At 46.6% G+C, this 24774-nt stretch overlaps 1 protein-coding gene across 4 annotated transcripts; it reads right to left on the reverse strand.

Moving 5' to 3' along the window:
• Positions 1 to 1591: 1591 nt before the first annotated feature.
• Positions 1592 to 24774, reverse strand: PER1 (period circadian regulator 1). Of its 4 annotated transcripts, XM_075206482.1 has the most exons (24): positions 24697 to 24774; positions 23754 to 23845; positions 12854 to 13146; positions 12668 to 12766; positions 12352 to 12506; positions 12004 to 12125; positions 11660 to 11861; positions 10965 to 11016; positions 9069 to 9211; positions 8742 to 8820; positions 8547 to 8653; positions 8178 to 8331; positions 7604 to 7712; positions 7348 to 7479; positions 6949 to 7060; positions 6710 to 6866; positions 6467 to 6582; positions 6188 to 6364; positions 5752 to 5961; positions 4906 to 5627; positions 4565 to 4718; positions 3103 to 3295; positions 2864 to 3014; positions 1592 to 2187 (listed from the first exon to the last, which is right to left on the reverse strand). In XM_075206482.1, the coding sequence occupies exons 3-24, from the start codon at positions 13090 to 13092 to the stop codon at positions 2059 to 2061; spliced, it is 3714 nt and encodes a 1237-aa protein (XP_075062583.1). In that variant the 5' UTR covers positions 13093 to 13146; positions 23754 to 23845; positions 24697 to 24774; the 3' UTR covers positions 1592 to 2058. The 4 variants fall into 4 exon arrangements, with proteins under 4 accessions (XP_075062583.1, XP_075062585.1, XP_075062582.1 ...); XM_075206484.1 differs by lacking the exons at positions 23754 to 23845; positions 24697 to 24774 and adding an exon at positions 17861 to 17966 and having other exon boundaries at positions 6949 to 7057; XM_075206481.1 differs by lacking the exons at positions 23754 to 23845; positions 24697 to 24774 and adding an exon at positions 17861 to 17966.

Below are 24774 nucleotides of genomic sequence, written 5' to 3' on the forward strand. Positions count from 1 at the left end.
TATTATCCAGATGTGAGATATCCTCTAAACTTGAAGTTAACACGGTTTTAAACCTTAACAAAATTTACATCAATCTGTGATTTCCTAAATCACTTGCATCCTTTCTTAGAGAAATAGAATGACAGTCTAACGACTTCCTGCTGTATGTTCAAGCTAAACAAGTTTTGGTCATTCACAAATGAAAAAGCCTTATTAATTAATTATTAATTAGCACTTCCTTTAGAAAAATTGCAAAAAAACAATTACCAGTAGCTCCCCTGGCATACTGTCTCAGATATCAATACAATTCCACTACAGAGATGCAACATATCACAGATCAGTACATGGGCAACGATAAAAATTACAATAAGTTATTTATAAGTGATCCAGCCACAGGTGGATAATTCCTTCCCCCATGAGGTGATGATGACAAATTCACTCAGAGATTAGAAACGGACTGGATGTGTTTCTTTAAAGAAATGGAATCCATAGTTATAATTGAAACGATAGCGACTGGCCTGGGAAGTGATCATTTTGACAGAAAGGATATCTTTTGAATCCGCCCAATATTTGTAACGGTCACATTGGCACTGGGGATTTGCCATCCATGTGGAGCCACTTAACTATGAGTTTAACAAAGGCTGAAAAACCTCCTGTGAGGCTAAGGGCATTAGGTAGCTCTTTCTGGTCCTTGATAGAGTCCCTTCACTTGCGATCAGGATTACTCAAGCTCACTAGACCCTCCTTACGCTTCCTAGTTGGCATCATCACCCCAGGACGATACACAGGACATCATAAGAGGGATTTTTCCAAAATTGAAGGCATTCGTGAACATCGAACATGCCAATGTCTACAAATCACTGGGGTTGGGTTGAGTAAGTCTGCTCGTCTGCAAGATGACTAATTGCATGGGGCAGTATTCTCAGTATATTTTGTATCTTGATGGGCCAGCCAGTAGACCTACACAAGAGGACCATGACTACTCAAATTTGCACATATGAAGGTGGCCAAACTAGAGCAGATCCAGAGCATCAGCACTGGGGCCAAGCAGCCGTTTTACTACTGGGCCTTAAAGAGCCGTCCTCCGTCAACTTCATTCATGGACATGATGATGGGATTAGTGGGCATCAAGCTGGTTATGGGGACACACACATCCCTGTCTGATATGGTGGGTGATATCAAATTAGTAATAGTATCTGAATGAGCCAAGGACCATATCCCCCGTTGGAGGATCAACACGGACCTTAGTCTACCCAGTCTTTCGCCAACAAAGCGAGTGGCCCTATGACCAGCTACAGCTTATGATAAAAGTACTCGATGGTAGAGCTAAATTACCTTTACTCAGTATAGTACCGACCTCTGTGAGAGTTATCATGACACCTCCTAGTGCTAGACCATAGGACTGATTTACATATGCACTAAACGCTACTCCAAATACTGATTGTCAATGCAATAGTCTTAAAAGGCAGAGCACTTGGGGGAGATTCTTCATTTCCGGCAGAAAAATGAGTTCTCGGTCATCGTGGCAGGAGTGTGGACTGAGACTTTACCCTTAAATTCAAGTTTCTAAATTCAGTGCATTAACAATGGCAGAAAAAAAAACACTCTGCACTTTTAAGGAATAAAAAAAACAACAACAGGAGATCTTTATTTACAAAATTGTACAAACAGCGGACAATGCACAGTTGACCCATACCCCTGCAAAGGACGTAACCAGGCCCTCCCGCCTCGACCTTCACGCAGGCATGATAAATTAGAAGAGTTTATAAAAATATATAGAGAAAATAAACATCCATCATGTATTTAGAATGAGTCACTTTCATACTTCAAATGTGCAGGTACAGGTAGCAGCCATGTTTTTGTAGCACACGATGACGACGATAGACTGAATTAGAAGTTCTAGAAGATCTACGTCAATTCCCCGAGATTATCCAGAGCGGAGGAGATGAAGTGTGTCCGCCCACTCCAAGCAACGCTGCGTGAGCACTCCAGTGAGTCTCTTAGGATGAATCATTGCGGAAAGATTGTAAGTAAGGCAGCTTGGGATTGTCAATGATGAGCTGAGAAAATGGGTGACGTTCAGCCAGTTACAGTTTCCCCTCTGACCTCTTCCCTCCCTACTGTACATTCCCCTCCCTCCTCCATCATTATCGATAAATCCAGGTCTTCGTCATAATTGGGTGAATCCGGGGAGCAGCCTGTGCAGGACTGGAGATGACAATAAGGACATTGAAGGAATGTTATAGCGAAACCGGGGAAAAAACAGAGCAGATATTGTGGAAAAAAAACAAGGGTACTCCCATCTCTAATATATGTCTTGGTCAAAAGTTACCACTATTTGGAGTCCTAAAACTATTGTAATAATACTGCATGATCAAAAAAATACTAGTAGGTTAATTGGCTGCTATCAAAATTGAGTGTGCGTGTGTGTGTGTTAGGGAATTTAGATTGTAAGCCTCAATGGGGCAGGGACTGATGTGAATGGGTTCTCTGTACAGCGCTGCGGAAATAGTGGCGCTATATAAATCAGTGATGATGATTATGAGGGACAGCACCTGGACAAAGTACCTGAGTGCGGTTCCTGGCCTCCTGAGCACAGGATCCATGATAATGAACAAAATGGCTGCCTCCAATGTGCGTAGGCTATGGAATGTGCTTTAAAAGCATGGTACAGAGCGGTTTGGATGTACAGTATATGCAGATCTGGTGAGGCTTCTACTGAAATGTAATGCGGTGTAGTGTCATCTTATGTACTGTAGGGGGTGCTCTTGAGCATGAAGACAATCAGATTGTGCCCAAATAATACAATATCAAAAAGGCAGTTAGAGTTTGGAAGTGACATAGCCAGAGGTTGCGAGACACCCATACCCACGTATATACTCACGGTAATGTTGAAGACATTGGGTGTTTGACCTCTTCTGACCCAATTATGGACCTCCCCCAGCTCCTTCATCTGCTCCTCACTGAACCTGGGCTGGTTCCTCTGTAGCTGTCGGAGCTTCTCCCGGTCTTGCTGAAGGACACTCTCCACGTCTCTGTGAGGACCAGTCAGATGAGCCTTTAATAAGATGGAACTACACGGACGCCTCAAATACATAAACATGAAAGACCTAACGGTCTAACCTTGAGGGCATTTGGTAGGACATCATTACTTCGTGGTCAGCGTTGGCCATCAGCAACCAAAGTGGGTCCTGCATGACGTATCTGATCACCTTCCTCTCCGCCTCTTCCCTCTCCGCCTTCTTCACTCTTAATTCAGCCTCGGAAGAATCAATGCTCCCAAAATATTTGCTGGTATTGCTGCTCTCGCTGCTCCCTAGAGGGTATTTAAAGGGATTTTATTTTAAGGATAAGTCTTTGCTCTACAATGACTAACAAAATATTTAGCCGGTTTGCCAATTCACACATTTTATTTTCTTACAACATGGAATGAAATCGGATTTATTCAGGAGTTTTTACCACCGATCGTCACAAAATAATTGTTTACGTATTAATAATTACAAAGACAAAAAAAGACAATTTATTGCATAAGTAGTCACGGGGGTTTAATACTTGGTAAAATCGGTGAGTCTTTGGAGAAGTCTCTTGCCGGTTTGCACATCCGTGGGTATATTTACTAAACTGCGGGTTTGAAAAAGTGGAGGTGTTGCCTATAGCAACCAATCAGATTCTAGCTGTCATTTTGTAGAATGTACGAAATAAATGATAACTAGAATCTGATTGGTTGCTGTAGGCAGCATGTCCACTTCCATGTCTGCCATGGAAGAGTTTAACTCGGTGAGAGTTACCATAGGCTCATCTATTCAGTGTCCTACTCACTTTTGGAGAATGGTCTATTCTACACAAATTCACAGCTGTGCCATATTCTCTCTACGTCTTTATAATGGACTCAATGCTCCAAGTCTAAAGTCTTCTCATACTCTGCTGTTTGGTGCATTTCAATAACCTTTCTTGGAATCACTTCTGATGTTCTTTGATCTTCATGGTGAAGCTCTCATTTGCAAATGCACTAACGAACTGTGGGACATCTCAGACAGGCGTATTTATTTTGAAATCAATTAAAATACTTTCATTGGATACCGGTGAATTCCAATCAATTGAGTGACCTTAGAAAATCGTAACTGACCACCGCCAATATTTATTACGATGTAATAAATTATATTGCCTGTATTTTACTTGCAATTCATAAAAAGCTGTACAGTTGTTTTAAATTGGACATTACAGTGGATTTTGTATTGATCAGTGGTAGCCCACTTTCAATGTGAAAATTGCCAAAAGGAGGTGAATACTTTTTATAGCCATTGTTTACTGATTTGTATCTACAAACTCAGCATTTACTGAGATATGGCTTTCATAATTACGTGGGCAGTACTGTGTTGTATATACAGTGTAATGAAACTTTTCCAAAAATAAAATAAAAAGTAATTTCTGATTATACAGAGCTGCGGAACATGAGGTCATAATAACAATAATAATAATAATATTATTACATGGGTGTGAGGTCACAGCCAGTGGAACTGTACATGAGCTATACTACCATCTCGTAATTGCCCTCGGTCCGTGCATCTCGGCCAATAATACTCACTAGTGCCACAAGCAGAAGTACTGCCCCCGTTAGATCTCATGGACCCCGAGGCAGATCCCGTGCCTGAGCAGGAATCTTCTTGGAGTAACAGATCGAGAAGATCACTAGAACTGGAGAGAGCATCGTTGTGTGATGAGGACTCGTGCTGATCCCCCTGAGATACGGAGACATAAGGAGTTGGGTTTTTAGACAAGAGAGACGGATGGACATGAAGCAAAGAGGTGGCAGGATAAAGTTATTGGACAAAAGGGACAGAGGACACGTGGTGATTAAGCTTTTTAGGAGGGACAATCGGACATACGGTACAGAGATAAAAGATTTGAGGTAAGAACTGAACTTACCATGCAGTTGTCAGGCTGTCGGTCTTCTCCACTCCCCGACCCTTCATCGGGTCCTCCAACGGTAGCATTTTCCAGGGTTATTCCTTTTCCCTCCTCTTCCAGCTCCCATTCCCCTCCTCCTGCTGCTGGGACACCGAGCTGCGGTAACTCCTCCAGCTGCAGCAAGTCTAACTGTAGAGGGGAGCTGCACCGTGATGGGAACAGACGTTGTGGAGGGGTGGAGGATCGGGAAGGAGGAGGACAAGTGGCAACGGGTGCGGGAGATGCAGGGGTTGGAGGTGGAGCATTAGAGGCAGGCGTTGGAGCTTCAGCAGTAGGAGAAAAAGGAGGAAACCCGGACACTCCGGGATAAAAAGGTGGCGCCACTGGGGGAGGTTGGAAGAGATAGTTGGGGAGCACCAGTGCCACTATGGGCGCGACAAGAGGGTAGGTAGGGAGTGGTGGAGTAGGTTCTGGACCAGGAGCCTGGGTTGGCTGGGAAGGAAACATAGGAAGGGGATAACCAGGCATGACTGTGGGCAAAGGAGGAAGGAGAGGAGCCTCTGGATGGTTGGATGTCAGTATGGAGCTGGGGGATAGATGTTTGCCTTGCTTTGGGCGTTTGGCTTTCGATTTTCGACTTTTGCCTCGACGTCCCCCTCCGTCTGTACCTTCCTTGGACGAGGAAGGTAGGTTGCTAGCAGAGGTATGATGGCGTAGATGGGAGCGTGAATTCTTACCGCCTGCCAGGGAAGGGATAGAGGACACTTTTAGGAAGGAAGCGTGAATAACGCATCAAAACCCACTAGGGACCTCAACCGTGAGAACAAATTCATCAAAATAACCACAAACTACTAAAGAACTGACCTCTCCGGTCTCGCCGATCCTGCTCTTCCCATATAGCAGTAGGTAGAGGGTCAAAAACCCTGAGCTGGCTCAGATTATGTACTCGGGTAAGGAAGGCCTGCTCTTCTCGCTGAGTGTGGGCCGACAGAACTTCCTTGGTCAGACCCAGCGGACGCAACGGTGGTGCGGGGGCTGTCGGACATGAAGACTCCTCCAGAGGCACCATTTCAACTGCATTTAATATCCAAGAGGCAGTCACGGAGGGGGACAAAAGGAACGGCAACATGTTAGTTCACAAGTCAAGGCAAACGATGCATCCCAAAAAAAAACAAATAAGACATTAACACCTAAGGACTCTATTTGACGAAATATGAAGACGTCAAGAGAAGATTCCACCATGTCCAAACTTGTGGCATTGTCTCCACCCTTTATCGATATAGTAAGTCTAAACATTTACCCGAATCTGGAGGCTTTTTGTCTCCTACATGGACGATTGTGCTGCTAAAGCTTCCTTGGCTGGTGATGGAAACCACACTCTCCGCCTTGTTCAGGGGTAGAGTAGGCAGAGGAGAAGAACCCACCGGAGTGGGTGGGGGAGGCAGGTGTTGTTGCCGAGTTGGACCAGTTGAGCGATCTGTGAAGAGAAACAGATCTATAGGACAGAGTCTATAAAACGTTTCCATCTACGATGCCCACTACCTCCCATCAACAACGTCCAAAGCGTCTCGGGACTCACCGTCCTTGTCACTTTCCTCGATTCCCCGCTTCTCCTCCTCGGAAGTAGATGAGGTGTAGGAAGAGGAGCCGCACTTTCTTTTTACAGTGCTGGGGAGGTTACAACTTTCCAGGTAGCTGGAGAGGAGACATAGGGAGTGTGAGAGAAGGAAACACATCGGACAAAGACAGAGGACAAAGTCGAGAGGCAAAGTTTAAGTAGACAAAAGAGTTAAAGACAGGTCGGCAGAGGACCACTTCTTACCGGATGATGCTGTCCAAGCAGTTGATCTGCTGATAAGAATAGTTTGAGGTCTCTTTTCGTGCCAGCTCCTCTGGCACATTCGGGATTCGGGGGGGCACAGTGTCAGGCAGAGTGCTGTGTACACCAGCTGAACGGACTGTGCGAGGAGGAGCGAGAGCTGGGAGAGGAAGAGGCGATGTCAGATTATACCCCGTACCCAGACCAACATTTATGTGTCTCATGGTGAGGAGGTGACCTACCCTGAAAATGACCTCTCTGGCGTGGACGTATCACTCTGGATCCCAGGAACTGCTGCTGGCCCTGATTCTTCACCATATTCACATTCTGACAGAACTCCTGGAAGGTCATCTGCTGGAACAATGCAAACACTTCATTGTGACTGTGTCACCCTGCAGGGGGAGGGGGAGACTAGTAGCTCCCTTCTGTCTGTGTCACCCTGCACTGGGAGGGACAGACTCATAGCTCCCTTCTGACTGTGTCACCCTGCAGGGGGAGGGACAGACTCATAGCTCCCTTCTGGCTGTGTCACCCTGCAGGGGGAGGGACAGACTCATAGCTCCCTTCTGTCTGTGTTCACCCTGCAGAGGATTATTATTCCCCCCTCCCCCCCCCATATCAGGCTGATTTGCCCCACTTACAGGTTTGGGATCTCTCCCCTCTTCAGTGACCATAGCGTTGCTGTCACTAGATGACGTGTTGCAGTGAAACGGTTCCTGCGAAGCGTTGCTCCCACCGCTGCCGTTACCACCGGGGGCAGTGCTGTGCACCGGCTGTAAGATAAAGGTAAGATGAGCCAACTCCCGGCCAAACACACACAGAGCAACGCAACAACTCTGACACACAAACACCCGGCTTTGGGCTCACACATACAGTAGATCACAGACTGCTCGGTACCTGCATCAGTATCCGGTGAATCTGCTCCGACAGCTCCTGAATATCGGGGTCCAGAGCTTTCAGTTCTGCCCCTTTTGGGGCGGTGAAGACATCTTCGTTTAGAGGAGTCCTGTGGAAAAGGGCGATACATGGACTGGGTGAGAGACAGTATACAGAGAAGGAACCTAGTCATGGCCAGCTTAAGGGCAAAACAAAATATCCAGCAGTTTCCAAGGGGCCCTTGGATCAAGATCTACTCCAGGCTACAAGAAGCATTGAACTGACATCTAGATCAAGTTGAAAAAAACACCAGCAAGTTATGTCTCCTAAGCAAAAACATTTATTAACCTGGTCCTAAGATCTAAAAAAAAAAAAAAGGATCTTCGCTTCAAAGCCCCTGGTAAAATGGGACTTTTGTCTCCTCAAGCTACAGTTCTCGCAAATGATTTCATATTGTTAGATCTTTACTGGTTGTACACAGAACAGCAGAGTCGGAACCTTTACTGGTTGTACACAGAACAGCAGAGTCGGAACCTTTGTTGTGAAGATCCAACCGAAAGAGGGGCAATGGGGGGGATTCTGCTGTAGAACTTACGTGCGAACTTTGTGCCTCCCAAGAATGAACGAAACCTTCCTGCTCCACGGGTTCACGAAACTGCTCCAGCTTGTATCGACAGTCACATACGCTCCGGAGCGGGCGCACAGACGGATGGGACAGTGGTCAAAAGATTGTCCAGCCTGCTGGAGGACTGTTGGGGGTGAGGAGGGGAAGAAAGAGGAGACGGTCAGTTATACATAAACTAGATTCCTTGATGGCAGATAAAGACCATTTAACCCATCTAGTCGGAATTCTGGATCTTCAAAGATGAAATCCTCTTGACAGCGTTGGTTACAAACACATTCCATTTACTTTAATTTGTTCAAGACTCGCCCCATACATATCGTACTAATAACTTCTATTTACCTTTCTTGTGTACTGCTAGCATGAGCGGCCGGTCCTCGGGATGGATGAAGAACAAGAGGGGCATCCCGATGAGATCCTGCGGGAGGTACCCGAGTAAGGGAACAGCCCTACAAAATAAAACCAAAAAGGGTAGAAGGTATCGGCCAATGGTCCTTACGGTGACAGACACACACACAGGCGGGGGAGCCCACTCACCTCTCATCCACCTCTTGGAACATACAACTCGGGGCATGTCTGGTAGTGAATATCCGCTTATCTGGGGGGATTCGAGGTGCTGAGGGAGAAGAAGGGGTACATTCAGACAGATAGATTACAACACCGCCTCAACCACCCCCTTATTTCTAAATATTCCCAAATTACCCCATATGGAGCTGGCACTGATGCCAAATTCCCCTTACATCGAAGGCAGAGGCCTCTTCAGGCTAAACCTCAAACAGGCCCAGCCAACAATCCTCTCCCACCATTATCTCTTCCTCACATCTTACACGGACCCCCTTTTAGTCTCCCTCTCTGTTTTCTCACCTTCGTATCCAGAGTGTATCTTCTCCGCAATAAGCAGACAGCAGGGCTGCCCATCGGCGCTGTCCGAATCTCGCACCTTCATCAGGTACGGGTTGAGGCGGAACGGGTGATAGTGGATGTTCGTATCCCGCTCTCGGCCCCCACTGAAAACACACACCTGCAATAAGACCAGAGCCGGAGAGACCACAGCAACAAGGGGGGGGATGGGGGACGCTATGGAGGAGAGATGTTGTTTGGTGGGGCAATGTGTATTGGTTCAATACGGTGTGGAGCGGAATTTGTGGGGTGACAAACTGTGGACACAGGAGTAGAAAAGAGAGATTGGGGTCTGGGAGGATTTTGTGTAATCTCCATCTGCTGAAAACTTTGTGTACGTGACTCTAAGTGACATTGCGCGTTTAATGAATTCCGAAACGCGTAGGTACATACGACAGGCGTTCAGGAGACCAAACCCAGTCTATAGTGGACCTGGCCAGATACCTCAGATGGTCATGGCGGCCACCTTGAAGATTGACACTGTGTAACAGACCACTTGTCTCTGGGGGGGGGGGATGGGGTTTACTTCCAGCTGCCGCCTTTCTATATGCATAAGATTTCTTTAACACCAGGGGTGTCAAGTAATGGGAAAAGAACAAAAATCAATTTTTCAAGATTTCTTCTCATTTATTGTACAAGGCTTCACAAAGAAGCCCTGCTGAGGAAACGTAGATTCTCCTTACTCCCTGGAAGGCCACCTTCGTCTGAGAGAGCGCGGGCACGGAGGTGGACTGCTGCCTGCCTCCGCCCCAACTACTCTACCAGGAGAGAAGCAGCTCATGGATGCAGCAAGGCTATAATGACAGATTGTCATAACAGCCGGAAGCTTCTAAAATATCAGTCCAAATTGCAGACCGAGCCACCACTCCAGTACAGAGAGCCGGAGAAGGACGAGCAGTACAGAGGTTCAGTGCTTGCCTATTACGTAGCATGTGTATACTATATATAGAGTAAACACAGGTTATTAATGCAAGCCATGCGGAAATCCTCTCGGAGAAAGGGTTACACACAGGGATTCTGCAGAGAGGGGGTGTGTTGTGTGGGTGGATGACGCAAGATGTGTCAGGATGTTAATTAAAGGGGGCTTTGTGTCACAGCTGTGTGAGCAGAGATTTAATGAGCGAGGTGAGGGGAGAGGGACTTCCGGAGCGTGGTACAGCTCCCCCCCCCTCATCTCTGGGTGTATATAGGGCTTACATAATCTGTCCTCTCTCTGTGTATATACAGTGTGATAGATCGGTCTGTCCTCTCTCTTTATATACAGTGTGATAGATCAGTCTGTCCTCTCTCTCTGTGTATATACAGTGTGATAGATCAGTCTGTCCTCTCTCTCTGTGTATATACAGTGTGATAGATCAGTCTGTCCTCTCTCTGGGTATATACAGTGTGATAGATCAGTCTGTCCTCTCTCTGTGTATATACAGTGTGATAGATCAGTCTGTCCTCTCTCTGTGTATATACAGTGTGGTAGATCAGTCTGTCCTCTCTCTGTGTATATACAGTGTGATAGATCAGTCTGTCCTCTCTCTCTGTGTATATACAGTGTGATAGATCAGTCTGTCCTCTCTCTCTGTGTATATACAGTGTGATAGATCAGTCTGTCCTCTCTCTGTGTATATACAGTGTGATAGATCAGTCTGTTCTCTCTCTGTGTATATACAGTGTGATAGATCAGTCTGTCCTCTCTCTCTGTATATACAGTGTGATAGATATGCACTATTTCTTTATATACAAGCGATATGTGATCATGTTTTTTTCCTTCTGTAAAAAGGGGGCAGTACATCTCTCCTCTCTGTATGAAATAATAATAAATAAAGGTCAACTTATTTATCTATCTGTCCCCTATTTTACAATACCCACCTGATCCGGCAGAACACAGATTTCTCCTGAGTGTAGTCCATTGTTGCAGTTTCTGTAAGAAGAGAATGGAGTGTCAGAGCACGGGGACAGACTCATAGCTCCCTTCTGTCACTATGTCACCCTGCAGGAGGAGGAGCAGACTCATAGCTCCCTTCTGTCTGTGTCACTGTGTCACCCTGCAGGGGGAGGGACAGACTCATAGCTCCCTTCTGTCTGTGTCACCCTGCAGAGGGAGGGACAGTCTCATAGCTCCCTTTTGTCTGTGTCACCCTGCAGGGGGAGGGACAGACTCATAGCTCCCTTCTGTCTGTGTCACCCTGCAGGGGGAGGGACAGACTCATAGCTCCCTTCTGTCTGTGTCACCCTGCAGGGGGAGGGACAGACTCATAGCTCCCTTCTGTCTGTGTCACCCTGCAGGGGGGAGGGACAGACTCATAGCTCCCTTCTGTCTGTGTCACCCTGCAGGGGGAGGGACAGACTCATAGCTCCCTTCTGTCTGTGTCACTGTGTCACCCTGCAGGGGGAGGGACAGACTAATAGCTCCCTTCTGTCTGTGTCACCCTGCAGGGGGAGGGACAGACTAATAGCTCCCTTCTGTCTGTGTCACCCTGCAGGGGGAGGGACAGACTCATAGCTCCGCCACATCTACCTGTGTCTCCATGACGATGGATTAAGGCTCCTTCCATCTGTCTTACCTCCAGAGCTGCAGCTGCTCCAGGACGGGAGGTGGTAAGGGGCCGTGGAACCGTAGAAGACACTGACGTCTTGTGGGGCGAGAAACTCTGCAAACATTGCCCCCTTAAACACGTCCCTTTTGCAGCGAAGGATGAGAGGGGCCTGTTCGGAGATGTAGACAATGCGGCCAGTGATGAAAGAGACAGCCACGGAGAAGGTGTCCTAAGAGAAAGAGAGGGCCTTGGTTATACCACTGAGTGTACACTTCCACTTTAGCATTCATAAAATACCAGATCATTTATCATTCAGTGCATCAATGAGACTCGTTATGACCTTGTCACACAACAGCTGTGGTGCCACTTACTGGATTTTTCAGGGTGTACTCCGATGTGACGCTCTCCACCTCCTCAATGGAAAAGCTGGACATGTCCAAGCTGCAGGGCTGGGAATCATCAATGGTCCATTGCTGGTAGTATTCCTGGTTGGCTGAGAGTACAAAATAGAAGTATTAATAAAAAGAGGTAAATATCCGGGGAATCAAAGTAAAAGACCCAGACGTAAAAAAAATAAGCTGAAGCTAACTAAACAAAAGCACTACTTGTGGAAGCTCAATGTCAATCTGCTGCTGAGAAAGCCTTGCAAAACATCAACCACACGCCGTGGAGATTTATCTTCCCATCCACAAGCTATAACCCCTATCACGTCTACTCACCTCGGACTTGCTTGACACAGGAGAGTGCGTACTGAAGGGTGGCGAGAGTCCCCGATTTGCCTTTCCCTCTCTTCTCCGATGGGAGACGTATCTTCAGCTCTTTTAGGGCCTTCATCAGTTCTTTCTGATTTTTCTCCCGGGCGGACTGCTCACTACTACAAGAGAAAAGGTGGAAAGAAAAAGGTGAGACACGGATATAGAAAGAGGGGGACAAGGAGCTTGTAAGAGCAATTGGAGAGGTAGGAGAAGTGACTGGGCCATCTCAACCACGTTCAACCCTGTTCTATGTCTCACTACAAAGTAGTTGTAGACTTACCTACAGCCACTGGTGGAGGGATTGTCCTGCTCGGAACTTCCGCTCAGGAGACTATAAGCAATGGAACTGCTGGGAGGGGAGGGACTGTGAGAGTTTGTGCTGTGGGTGGAGAGAAAACATCGTCAACACTTTTTCTGCTACCATGTTCCTGAGGCTTTCCTCTTCTCAACCGTTTCTCGGGCTCACCTCTTGCTGCTCTCAGTTGTCTCCAGCATGGCTGAGTCTTTGCCGTTGCCGCTTGAACTGCTGTGGGAGCTCCGACTCTGACGCGACTCGTTCTCGTTAGACTCGTTGCCGCTGGAACCATGGCTATTGGTGTCTGTCTCATCCTGTTGGGTTCCCTCCATCTCCCGGTTGCCCCGCGTTCTCCTCACCCTCTCCCCGAGAGAGGGTGGAGGCTCGCACGACCCGCTCATCCCCTCCATCTGGGCAAGTCAGTGGCGTGAAGAACCAGAGAACAGATATAGAATGGAGACGGCCTGGAGTAGAAAGGAGAAAAATATGGAAAGAGAAATAGTCACTAAATAGAGAAAACATCTGAAAGGAGCAAGAAACAGAAGATTATAGACTTCTTAGTTATCCTATTAACCTATCACACTGCTACTGACACCAAGCAGTATATTAGGAGAAACATTTTAATTAATCAGGTGACAGAGAAATCTATTGCAGTAATAACAGTAACGATTTCACTTGTGCAAGACATGCTCGCTTAATGGCCATGTTTACACTCAAGAGCGCTCGCTTGCACACCAGAAGTTTAGGATCATGAACTTACACTGTGAGGGGGGAGGGGGGGGGGGCTTACACCTGGTTATTCTGCGACCTATAGAGATTTATGCTGCTGTTGTGCTGTGGAAATGGTGCTCTACCTAGGACCTGCGGCTGTAGTTCCGAAATACGACAACTGTGTTGAGTGGTTTAATCTCAGGTCTAGGCACCACAGGACGTGTCAAGGAGGCTCAGACAAGAGGTCAAGGGTCCCAGATAAAAATCAACCTGTGTCTCTTAAAGGTGTGTCATGTTCAATAAATGACAATTAGAAAAACGATACACACAACGCATTCAGAGGCTGTTCCCCTTTAAAGCCGATGGTGAGCCCTTTGCAACAGGATAGTTTTCAGTGAATGTTGTTGTAAACTACAGCGCGTTATATAATCCGATGTTGATTATAGAGTAAGCGATGGTTCGAGTTGTGCAATGTTTCATAATAATGATATGTATGTTATGCATGAAATGCAGACATCTGTCTATGTCTGAATCACACAGCGACATCTCTGGTAGAGGTTCCAGACCTGTAGTCTGGAGGCAATGGCGTTGCAGTTCCCAGGGTCTTTGCCACAACTGAATTCTATAGAGCAGAGACTCCCAACCTGTGTCGGGACTCACGTCTGTGCCACAGGAAAGCATGCAATAGGGAGGACGTGTGAGATCTAGTTTAACAGAAAGGGAAATAATTCAAACAAAATGCCTATATAGATTACATGGTTATTGCAGACTGTACCTACGAATAGTTCCTTTTCACAGCAGTGTGAAAAGATCTCAAAAGGCAAAAAAAGTTCAAGTATATAAACCCACATTTCTATCAGACATAATCATGCTCAGGTTTGGATAATGTTTACTAGAGATTTAGAACTCTCTATAATTGAGTCCTACTTTTATATACTTTATTAGTAATGTTACATTTTATAGACAGATGTTGTGACAGGATGTACTGCCTATGCAACCCTGTCTGTTGTTGTTGGGAACCGGCTGGGCTTACTTTGACACCGTTCCCTTTTGTTATCCCAAATGCGCCCTCTTACAAATGCTGCCACCACTGGACTCCTTACCGGGATCCAGTACCGGGTTTCTTCTGGGTAACTGACGCTGTGAGTGTACCCCGTTACTGGTGTACCTGGGCTGGTACTCCTAAACTCTTACTATGGATCAGGGTTGCTGTGGATGGATCCCCCCTGGCCTATCACACTGACCAGAGCTGCAGGCAGAGTGGTGGTACCAGAAAAGCTGAGTCCTAACCTCAGAAACAGTCAGGAACTGTTTCTGAGATTTTGGGTCTAATCTGTAGGTCACAAGATTTTCAGCATGGAAGATATTTTCAAGCAGGTCTTTGAAGCAAGTGATGTTTATTTGCTCTTACACTGGTTAAAGGTAAGGTGAAATCAGAAGAACAACTTTTAATACACAACAGTGCTGTTTTTATACACATTTGAACACAGCTTTACTGGGTAAGCCAGCCCCCTCGAGGTCTGAGCTATTTTTAGAATCAGGATGTAACCTGTTTATCCAAACATGGATTTACATGCAGTTCAAAGCTAACAATATTTACACTTATCTGTGATTTGTTGCGATTTCCTGCATCTTATTTCAGAGGCAGGAAATCTACTAGCAAGTCAAAGGGTCTAATTAACATGAATACTTTCTTCAGGCAGTTGCATAATACACATTCCCAAACAAGCCATTTCCCCACATCACAATACACAAAAGACATCCATCCACAAAGGCTTATTGTATCAGATATATACCTTAAGAAATAATGCATCTCCTCTGGCAAGGCTAAACAAGAAACAAATTTCTTCCAATGGTCTCAGAAATTAAAGATTTCCCTTAACAAAATATACACAATATCAAAAAATAAGTGCATGTGCAATTATATAAATAAGCGGCCTGCGCTTTTTCCTTTAAGTAAATTTATACCAGAAATTATTTATAAGTGATCCAGTCACAGATGTATTTCCAAAACAATAATTGTAGCCTCTGTTAGTAATGTTACTAAGATAGAATGTCCTAAGTGAGACGATTGTAAAGATGAATAATAGATCCTGAAATACCTAACCCAACGAGTTGAGGATACCTAAATAACACGCCCTCATGTCCCAGAGACACGATGTTCCCAAGAGTACAGGATAAACCAGTTTAATGATTGCAATAACAGCCAGGCACGTAGTAATCATCAGGGAAAAATCTTTCAGGACTGGAGAGTACTTGTTGACTCTACTGTGGGTGCCATCAACTAGTTTTAAGCTGGATGCATAGATATTTCATAGTCGCCTATAGCCACCTGCCAGTTTGTGGGTCACCCTCGCTGTCGTATCGCCTACTTCTTTGCAATATTGCCAAAATAATCCTCTTCCTCACTCAAAAAATAACGAAAAGCCTGGTCCACTTGCACATCATTTCCTGCCTTGACTATTGTAACCATCTCCTTATTGGCCTCCCCCTCGTCCACCTTTACCCTCTACAATCCATCCTGAATTCTGCGGCTAGACTAATCTTCCCCACACTGCCCCACTCTGTAAACCCCTTCACTGGCTCCCCATCCTCTCCAGAATTCAGTTCAAGCTGCTCACCATCACTTACAAAGCCCCCCTCCCATACATCTCTGACCTCGTCACGAGATACACCCCTTCTCGGCCACTCCACTCAACCTTAGATCTTCACCTCACTTCCCCTCCTACTCCGGTCTCCAGGTCTTCTCATGCGCTGCTCCCCACCTATAGAACTCCATGCCTCTCCCTACCAATCTCTCTTAACCTACAATCCTTGAAACACTCCCTAAAAAGTAATCTCTTCTCATTTGTTTATACTACCCCCGCCCAGACCCTCATGTCCACTCCATCTACCTCTTCTGTTCCCCATGTTCCACTAGTGCCCCATTTGTTCCTATGGTCTCTCTATACCTCCTCCCTCTAAAACATAAGCTCTCACAGGTAGGGTCCTGTCTACCTTATGTCTCATGTTCGTCCACTATCCGTCTACTTTGTATGTCCCTTGTCATATCACACGTAATTGTATTCATGTATTTGTTGTTATGCTTAACTGTCTTCATGTTGCTGTTCATGGTTATCGTATTAATGTATGTAATGACTGTCTGGTCCTACAGAATCGCCGATGACAACCCACCAGTCTGCCAGTTGGATGTAGGATGCACATCAATCCCTCTCCCTCCATCAGCCTATAGGATGCACAGCAATCTCCCTCCGTCAGCCTATAGGATGCACAGCAATTCCTCTCTTTTGCTAGAGGGCCACCCATACAGCCCCTGATGTGTATCAGGTTGCCAATTACTGGCCTATAGGGTGCACAGCAATCTCTCTGTGTTAGTTCTCTTTCTATTGGTCTATGGGATAAACAATACTCTCACTGGGCCACATTCACAAAGCGCAAAACAGCTCAGGCACAGAGCGAAAGCCTCCATCGCGCCCTGATTTCCGCCACAGTGCATTGGTTTCTGGAGCAAAATGCACTTCCACATTGACGGGCATTTCTCAGCATACTTCAAGCAATGTTAAGTATAAAATAATAAAAAAAAAAAATAAAAAAAAAAAGGTTTCAAAACACTGAAAAGTGCCACATGTAATAAAAGCAGGGACAATTTCCCTTTACTCTCATGAATAAGCCATGAATGAGGCTAAACCAAGCAGCATCTTAGGAGAAAAACTGAAAAGTTTCCCTTTTTCACAACAGCCTACAGGACGCCCTGCTCTCTCAACCTATAGGATACACAGTTCTCTCTCTGTACGTCTATAGAATGCACAGTGCAGCACTCTATCCAACACTCTTTAGAATGCACACCTCTCTCTCTCTCTCAGTCTAGGAGATACACAGAGATAAGCAGATCTCTTTAGGGAATGCACATCTCTCTGCCAGCACTTTCTGTCAGCCAACACAAGTCTCTCTCTCAGTCTAACTGTCTGTTAGATGTACAGGTCTCTCTGCCTCTAGGATGCACACCCTCTCAAGAACTACAGTACTCAACCTGTTTTAATTGTCATAAGGCAACAAATAAAAGCTACTCTATATCCATCTGCGGACAACTCTCCGACTCTTTCTCGTAGTTTACGCCATTCACAACTCTCTCCCCCCCCCAGTCCGTACGTCACACAGCTCAAGCATTTCTTGAGATGTACGGTCCAGTCCCGCACACTCCAGCCATGGGATACAATGTTCCTCTCCCATAAACCATCGACAGCTCACCATCTGGAAGCCCATCGGATGTATATACGATACACAACTCTCGCTCTTCGTGCCATTTCTCTTTCAGTCCATGTCTAACATCCCAGGAGCAGAGCGGTCTCTACCACTCAGGGCGACCCTCTCACACCACAGTCTATCAGATGCAATCCATTTCTGTCTCGCCCAGTAGTCTAAGCAGTCCACCAGGTTTTTATTCCCAGCCGGCGCTCTATTCCTCACCTTATCCGTCTCATTCTCTGCCGTGTGTCACTTCTTCGCTCCCTCAAGTCGTCCTCCCATCTATTACACTACCTTCAGCTTCCCAGCTCCCTTCTCCTGCCGTCCCCTCCCACGGCCCTCTCTCATAGGCTGCCTGCCCAGTGATGTCACCCGTCCCGCCCCTTGAGGTAATCGCCCCACACGTGGAACACAGTGCTGCTTCCCCCCCCCCCCCCCCCCCCCTCATCCACCCACCAGTGCCTTCTGATTGGAAACGGTCGCTGGCCAATCGGAGAGCAGCTCCTGCATAACATTCAAAATATGGAGCATGCTCCTGTATATAAAATTAACCCTTCCTCTGCCGAAGCGCCAAACAGCATCAGCCCCGCAGGCGACGTGCTTCCAGGCGCAGAGCATCCCTCTCTCCTGTCGCAGGCTATTATTATTATTATCCTTTATTTGTTAGGCGCCACAAGGTTTCCGCAGCGCCGTACACAGCACAAACAGTAGACTATACAGGGTGAAACAGTACAAAACAATAAATAAAAATACCAATACTTCAGAAACTCCAGGCAGGCTAATGCAATAAACACGGAGCATAAGAACAGGTAGGGAGACAGGAGGGGAGAGGGCCCTGCTCATGTGAGCTTACATCCTAAGGGCTAGCAGATTATTCTGCAGTTAACCCCTTAGGGCCATAGAGCAGAACAAACCTAACACCTAGGTAGAGACAGGCAAAGCGTCCGCACACCCCCCCACCAAATATGTTCACTCCTGGATCCCACCATAAATAATATGGTTTTGATCTATGATGCACATTTGGTAAATGCTAATGTTATTTAACATGACAAACACTTTATTACAAGCAGAGTACCAGAGCAAATTTAGAGTATTGCACTTTAACCCTTCTCTTGCCAACTACTGAGTACAAACTGCTCTCAGGAGAGACACACCCAGACAGACAGAGACAGGCAGAGGTAGTGTGCCAAGGACATAGTGTTCTAGGGAAAGTAAACATAGAAAGGGGTGAGAGAGACAGCAAGGAAGGGAGAGGAGGAAGAATAAGGCAGAAAGAGACAGAAGTGGAAATCTAGCGGCAGCGGAGGAGGGGGGGGAGGGGTCGGTGGGATCCTCCAGGTGATCTAATCCTTAGGATAAAGGATAATGATGAGAACACCCCCCCACGCTCCGCTGGCTGTGGATACCTGCACTATGTATCAGGTTACTACCCCTTACATAAAGGTTACTACTACCCCTTACATAAAGGAATGCTGGGGGGGCTCAGCCCGCGGTGTAATGATAGCGGATTATATAAAGCGACATTATGTAAAGTGTGCAAGACAGTGAGAGAGTAGATAGTGTCAGGAGTTCTCTGTATCAGCTAAAACATCACAGCAGAGCCTTCTTCCATTACTGCATTTGCATAAGCTTGTTTTATATTTTTGTAATAGTCTGAGTGGTTATGTAATACAGGTGGTTAAGTCCTTTAATGCATCTACCACGGGGATCGGAACCCCCTATGCACCCACCACGGGGATCGGAACCCCCTATGCACCCCATCACGGGGATCGGAACCCCCTATGCACCCACCACGGGGATCGGAACCCCCTATGCACCCACCACGGGGATCGGAACCCCTTATGCACCCACCACGGGGATCGGAACCCCCCTATGCACCCAGCACGGGGATCGGAACCCCCCTATGCACCCACCACGGGGATCGGAACCCCCTATGCACCCAGCACGGGGATCGGAACCCCCTATGCACCCACCACGGGGATCGGAACCCCCTATGCACCCACCACGGGGATCGGAACCCCCTATGCACCCACCACGGGGATCGGAACCCCCTATGCACCCACCACGGGGATCGGAACCCCCTATGCACCCAGCACGGGGATCGGAACCCCCTATGCACCCACCACGGGGATCGGAACCCCCTATGCACCCAGCACGGGGATCGGAACCCCCTATGCACCCAGCACGGGGATCGGAACCCCCTATGCACCCAGCACGGGGATCGGAACCCCCTATGCACCCAGCACGGGGATCAGAACCCCCTATGCACCCCACCATGGGGATCAGAACCCCCTATGCACCCCACCATGGAGATCGGAATTCCCTATGCACCTCACCACAGGAAGCAGACCTCCCTCTGCACCCCACCACGGGGATCGGAACCCCTATACACCCCATCACGGGGGTTGATCTCCCTATGCACCCCACCATGGGGATTTCACCTCCCCATGCACCTCACCACAGAAAGTGCATCTCCCCGTGCACCCCACCACCAAACTTCCCTATGTCCCCATCACATGATCAAGCCCTCCTATGCACCCTGAAAATGAGCATCTCAATATACTCTTAACGTAAATGCCCAGTAAGCTAAATTTCAAGCCTCCAGCACGACAAAGCGATCAGCTGCGCAATGCACACAGGAGCGTATCCAAACAAAACCACGCACTGCTGCTGGAAACTGGCCAACGTCCACACTACAACATCTCATCCTGTCCCTCTGACCACTCTTGGTCTATTTATAAACATCTAAAGGTCTATCCTATACTGTGAAATAGCCTCCGACACACAGGAACAATACCGTGGAATAAAAAAAAAAAAAAAAAAAGAACAGGCTAATTGTTCAGATCCGTCCTCACACTGAGGCTTAGCCATTCTACCGCTCTCACTGCGTAAACAGGTGACGTGCGCTCAGACATTGTCCATCATGACCACAAGGGGTAACTACAGAGAGAAGGAGCAATTCTGCACATTGCACTGTGGGGTTTGGCAGCATCTGTGAGAGGATTGGGAAGTCGTGAGTAAACTCCTAATTTAGAAAGACTACGAAAAAATAAAGAAGACAGTTTGCAACAATGAACACGGAGGTTCAGTGAACGGATAAGCTACATTCTCATCAACCCAATACAAAATGGCTGCCTCCACTGTGTGCTCCTGCCTCGGTTTACATTGACTGAATTTTGGGTGAAGCATAAAATAAAACAATTTGGGAATTCCATCATTACAAAAGCTCTTCATTGCTGCTATAAGAGGAGTTTATCCCTAGTCAGCGACTAACGGACAGAACCAAACTAGATATCCATTAGTAACAATACACAACAAGCCATACAGTCATTCTTGATGACGCTGGGTGAAGCAGGAGAGTCAGCTCTTAGGAAAAGCAGACCTTGTAAGTGGTCTTGGGCTAACTATGAAAGGACCATTTAATTATATAACATTTATTGCTTCCCCCCCCCTCCCCAGTCTTTAAATCAATCTCTTTAAAAGAATATAAAAGCTGAAATGTCCACAAAAACATGTTTCTTATTACTGAACAGGAAAGCGGGCCTATTCCGGAACAACGGCCCGGAGCTGTAATAAAAGCCATAAATTTGCCTTTCACCACGTGTTAAATAGAGGAAGATATTACAAACGGCTGGCCTGTAATAATTACGGTGATTTCTAGACAAGGTCCCTACTTGTGCACTACAGTGGACACCACATATGTGTGTGAGGGGGTGTGATGAATCGTACAATGTATTTCCAGAAACACACAAGTGTGAAAAGATGCATATAACAAGGTAAATACAAAAGACAATTTCCTTTTACCAATACTGCCCAAAATTTTGCACCGTTTGTATATCACACTCCTACACTCCTACGCAAAAATGCAAACGTAACACTCCAATTCTGCAGGGGTTTTATACAAATAATGACAATGACATAACCCATCATAATAAAGGAGAGATATATTAAGCTCGTACAGACATCATTATGTGTGACCTTAGATTATGTGGCAGATATGTGATGATATCACAAGGGGTGAGGCGCAATGCTCTGCACGGCTGGGGTGGAAGTGCACACTCAGAGACACGAGCCTACACTTAGGTTCCTTCACAGCATCCTCTCCTCCTCTCCCTGCCCCCAGGAACGGAGCTGGGTTAATGGGACAGCCAATGAAACCACAATCACACGCAGTCACACAACAAAACACACGGCCGACACACGCATGTGTAGGCGCGCTGAAACTCCCTGCGTCATACAAAAGGCCTGTCGTTCAATAGGTCAGAGACAGGTGGATGGAGTGTAGGAGAATACGGATAACAACAAGAGAACTAGGTAGTAAGCAAATAGAATTCTATTAAACTATAACAGTTGTTGCAATGGTTTAAATCCAATTAAAATTCTAGATGGTAGAAAAATACTATTCTGGAGATTTAAGGCCACCACTCCCATCCTCGTATCGCCCCTTCATCATTTATTTATATAGCGCCACTAATTCCGCAGCGCTGTACAGAGAACTCACTCACATCAGTCCCTGCCCCATTGGGGCTTACAGTCTAAATTCACTAACACACACACACACACACACACACACACACACACACACACAGAGACTAGGGTCAATTTGTTAGTAGTCAATTAACCTACCAGTATGTTTTAGAGTGTGGGAGGAAACCGGAGCACCCGAAGGAAACCCACGCAAACACGGGGAGAACATACAAACTCCTCACTGATAAGGCCATGGTCAGGACAATTGTCTCTATGCAGCCCGCGTCAGAATGTATGTTATCAGTGCTGTGGCGGGCACTGCCGCAGTGGGAAGGGCTTATATATCCACCAGCGTTCAATTTGAGCGTAACAATGCAAATTGGAAAACTGGTGAAAATGCACAGCAAGCATAAAATGTTTGCATTAAGGGGTTAATTGGAGGTCGCTTTACTGACTAGTTTACCTTGGGTTATACGCATAGAATGGAGCAAAAAGCATAGAAAAGGTTATTTTTATTATTAAATTTTTTTTGGTGTGTAAAATCTTGGGAGTTATCAGAAATTTTCGGCTGGTGAGATGCAAATTGCTGTAAGGAAGATGCTTTGTATCAGGTATTCTGCTGTAACAGAGCTCTGGTGCATTATTTACAAATGTCAGTCAAATTCCCTGGCGGAATATTATCTGGGTAAATCTCAGAGGGTAACATGGAGCTGTGTGTGATGATGCACGGTACACACAAGGTCTGGGATATTGTGTTATCCGAGTCAGTAATGTGTTATATAACAGGGCCCGGCATGACATAATGAACGGGGGGAGGAGGGGGGATGTCATATTACAGGAGAGAGGAGAAGGCCGAGCCCTGAAGATGAGAATTGAAGTAATAATTGGAGTTTGGTAAGAAGGGGGGTGTTTAAAGCACCTGTGTAGCACCCCCCCCCCCAAAGCAGACTTTGAGGGGGGTTGGCTCACCCGCTGTTGAGGAACTAGTCATGCTGAGACTTGTAGTTACTCAACAGCTCAAGAGCTAAACGTAGCTTACCTCTGCTTTTGAGGGATCCATTCGTTACAAAAAAATGTTAAATTAAACAGTCATGCTCTCAAAGTTGGGGGACAAAAAACATTTTCTTTACTTACAAGTACATTTACCTAAACATAAATGGAATAAAATAACTATAAGTGCACATTTGGGGAACATTAAAAAAAGGAAGACAGATTATGAAGAAATATATATATATATAAATGGCATTTTCATAGCTGTAATTACATGCAAATTTTTGTTGTTGTTTTTGGGTGAGGGAACCTTCTGCAGAATGGATAGAATAGGGTGTGAGATGGACCACACTGCACACAAAGGTAAACATGACGGATCGGTAACATTCTGGGACAATACAGGCAGAAATAAGGGACATAGACACACTTAAAACACCTATTAGCTGCACCTTTTATTTCCCTTTTAAATAGAACAAATATTAGACATTACAAAGTGACATCTAAAACAAATCAATGTAGGTCATCTTAGCATTCATCCAGCTCATCCTTTGCTGTGATCATCCCCTTAGTACGTCCCCATAACAAGCATTATAATTGCAATGAAAAATGTCCTGTCATTGTCCTGCAATAATTGTAATGAAAAATCAGAATGACTTACTATGTGCGCAGCTCACAGACAGGATCCTTGGTAGGTCTGTATACAGGAGAGCTTATATACAGGTGGTCACAGTGCATCCCCTATAGAGGTACCTAGAAGTCATATCATTGCATCAGTGTACAGGACCCAGCATCCCAAAATACAGTCATAGCACTGGCTATAGCTTCCATGTCTATGTCCCCCTATATCTAGGACTGTCTCTGCCAGCACCCCCCTATATATAGGACTGTCTCTGCCAGCACCCCACTGTCTCTAGGACTGTCTCTACCAGCACCCCCCTGTCTCTAGGATTGTCTCTACCAGCACCCCCCTGTCTCTAGGATTGTCTCTACCAGCACCCCCCTGTCTCTAGGATTGTCTCTACCAGCACCCCCCTGTCTCTAGGACTGTCTCTACTAGCACCCCCCTGTCTCTAGGACTGTCTCTACCAGCACCCCCCTGTCTCTAGGACTGTCTCTACCAGCACCCCCTGTCTCTAGGACTATCCCTGCCAGCACCCCCTGTCTCTAGGACTGTCCCTGCCAGCACCCCCACATCTAGGACTGTCCCTGCCAGCACCCCCTGTCTCTAGGACTGTCTCTCCCAGCACCCCCTATATCTAGGACTGTCTCTCCCAGCACCCCCTGTCTCTAGGACTGTCTCTCCCAGCACCCCCTATATCTAGGACTGTCTCTCCCAGCACCCCCCTGTCTCTAGGACTGTCTCTCCCAGCACCCCCTGTCTCTAGGACTGTCTCTCCCAGCACCCCCTATATCTAGGACTGTCTCTCCCAGCACCCCCTATATCTAGGACTGTCTCTCCCAGCACCCCCTATATCTAGGACTGTCTCTCCCAGCACCCCCCTGTCTCTACCAGCACCCCCTGTATCTAGGACTGTCTCTGCCAGCTCCCCCTGTATCTAGGACTGTCTCTGCCAGCACCACTAAGAGAATATTCCACCTACCCGTCTACCTCTAGGACCGCGCTGCCTCTGGCAGTCAGTAATCACACTTCAGTCTCTACCATTCCCAGCTCCACGTGA

Source organism: Mixophyes fleayi, chromosome 4 (genome assembly GCF_038048845.1).
Source record: "Mixophyes fleayi isolate aMixFle1 chromosome 4, aMixFle1.hap1, whole genome shotgun sequence".
NCBI classification, from domain to species: Eukaryota; Metazoa; Chordata; class Amphibia; order Anura; family Limnodynastidae; genus Mixophyes; species Mixophyes fleayi.

Bases quoted from the DNA above. Each gene is read 5' to 3' on its own strand.
- PER1 (XM_075206482.1), bottom strand. From the start codon at position 13,092: ATGGAGGGGATGAGCGGGTCGTGCGAGCCTCCACCCTCTCTCGGGGAG. The intron at 7,480-7,603 runs GTACCGAGCAGT...TTTATCTTACAG, and splicing joins TTCACCGGATACTGATGCAG to CCGGTGCACAGCACTGCCCC. The intron at 6,583-6,709 runs GTAAGAAGTGGT...TCTCCTCTCCAG, and splicing joins TGCTTGGACAGCATCATCCG to CTACCTGGAAAGTTGTAACC.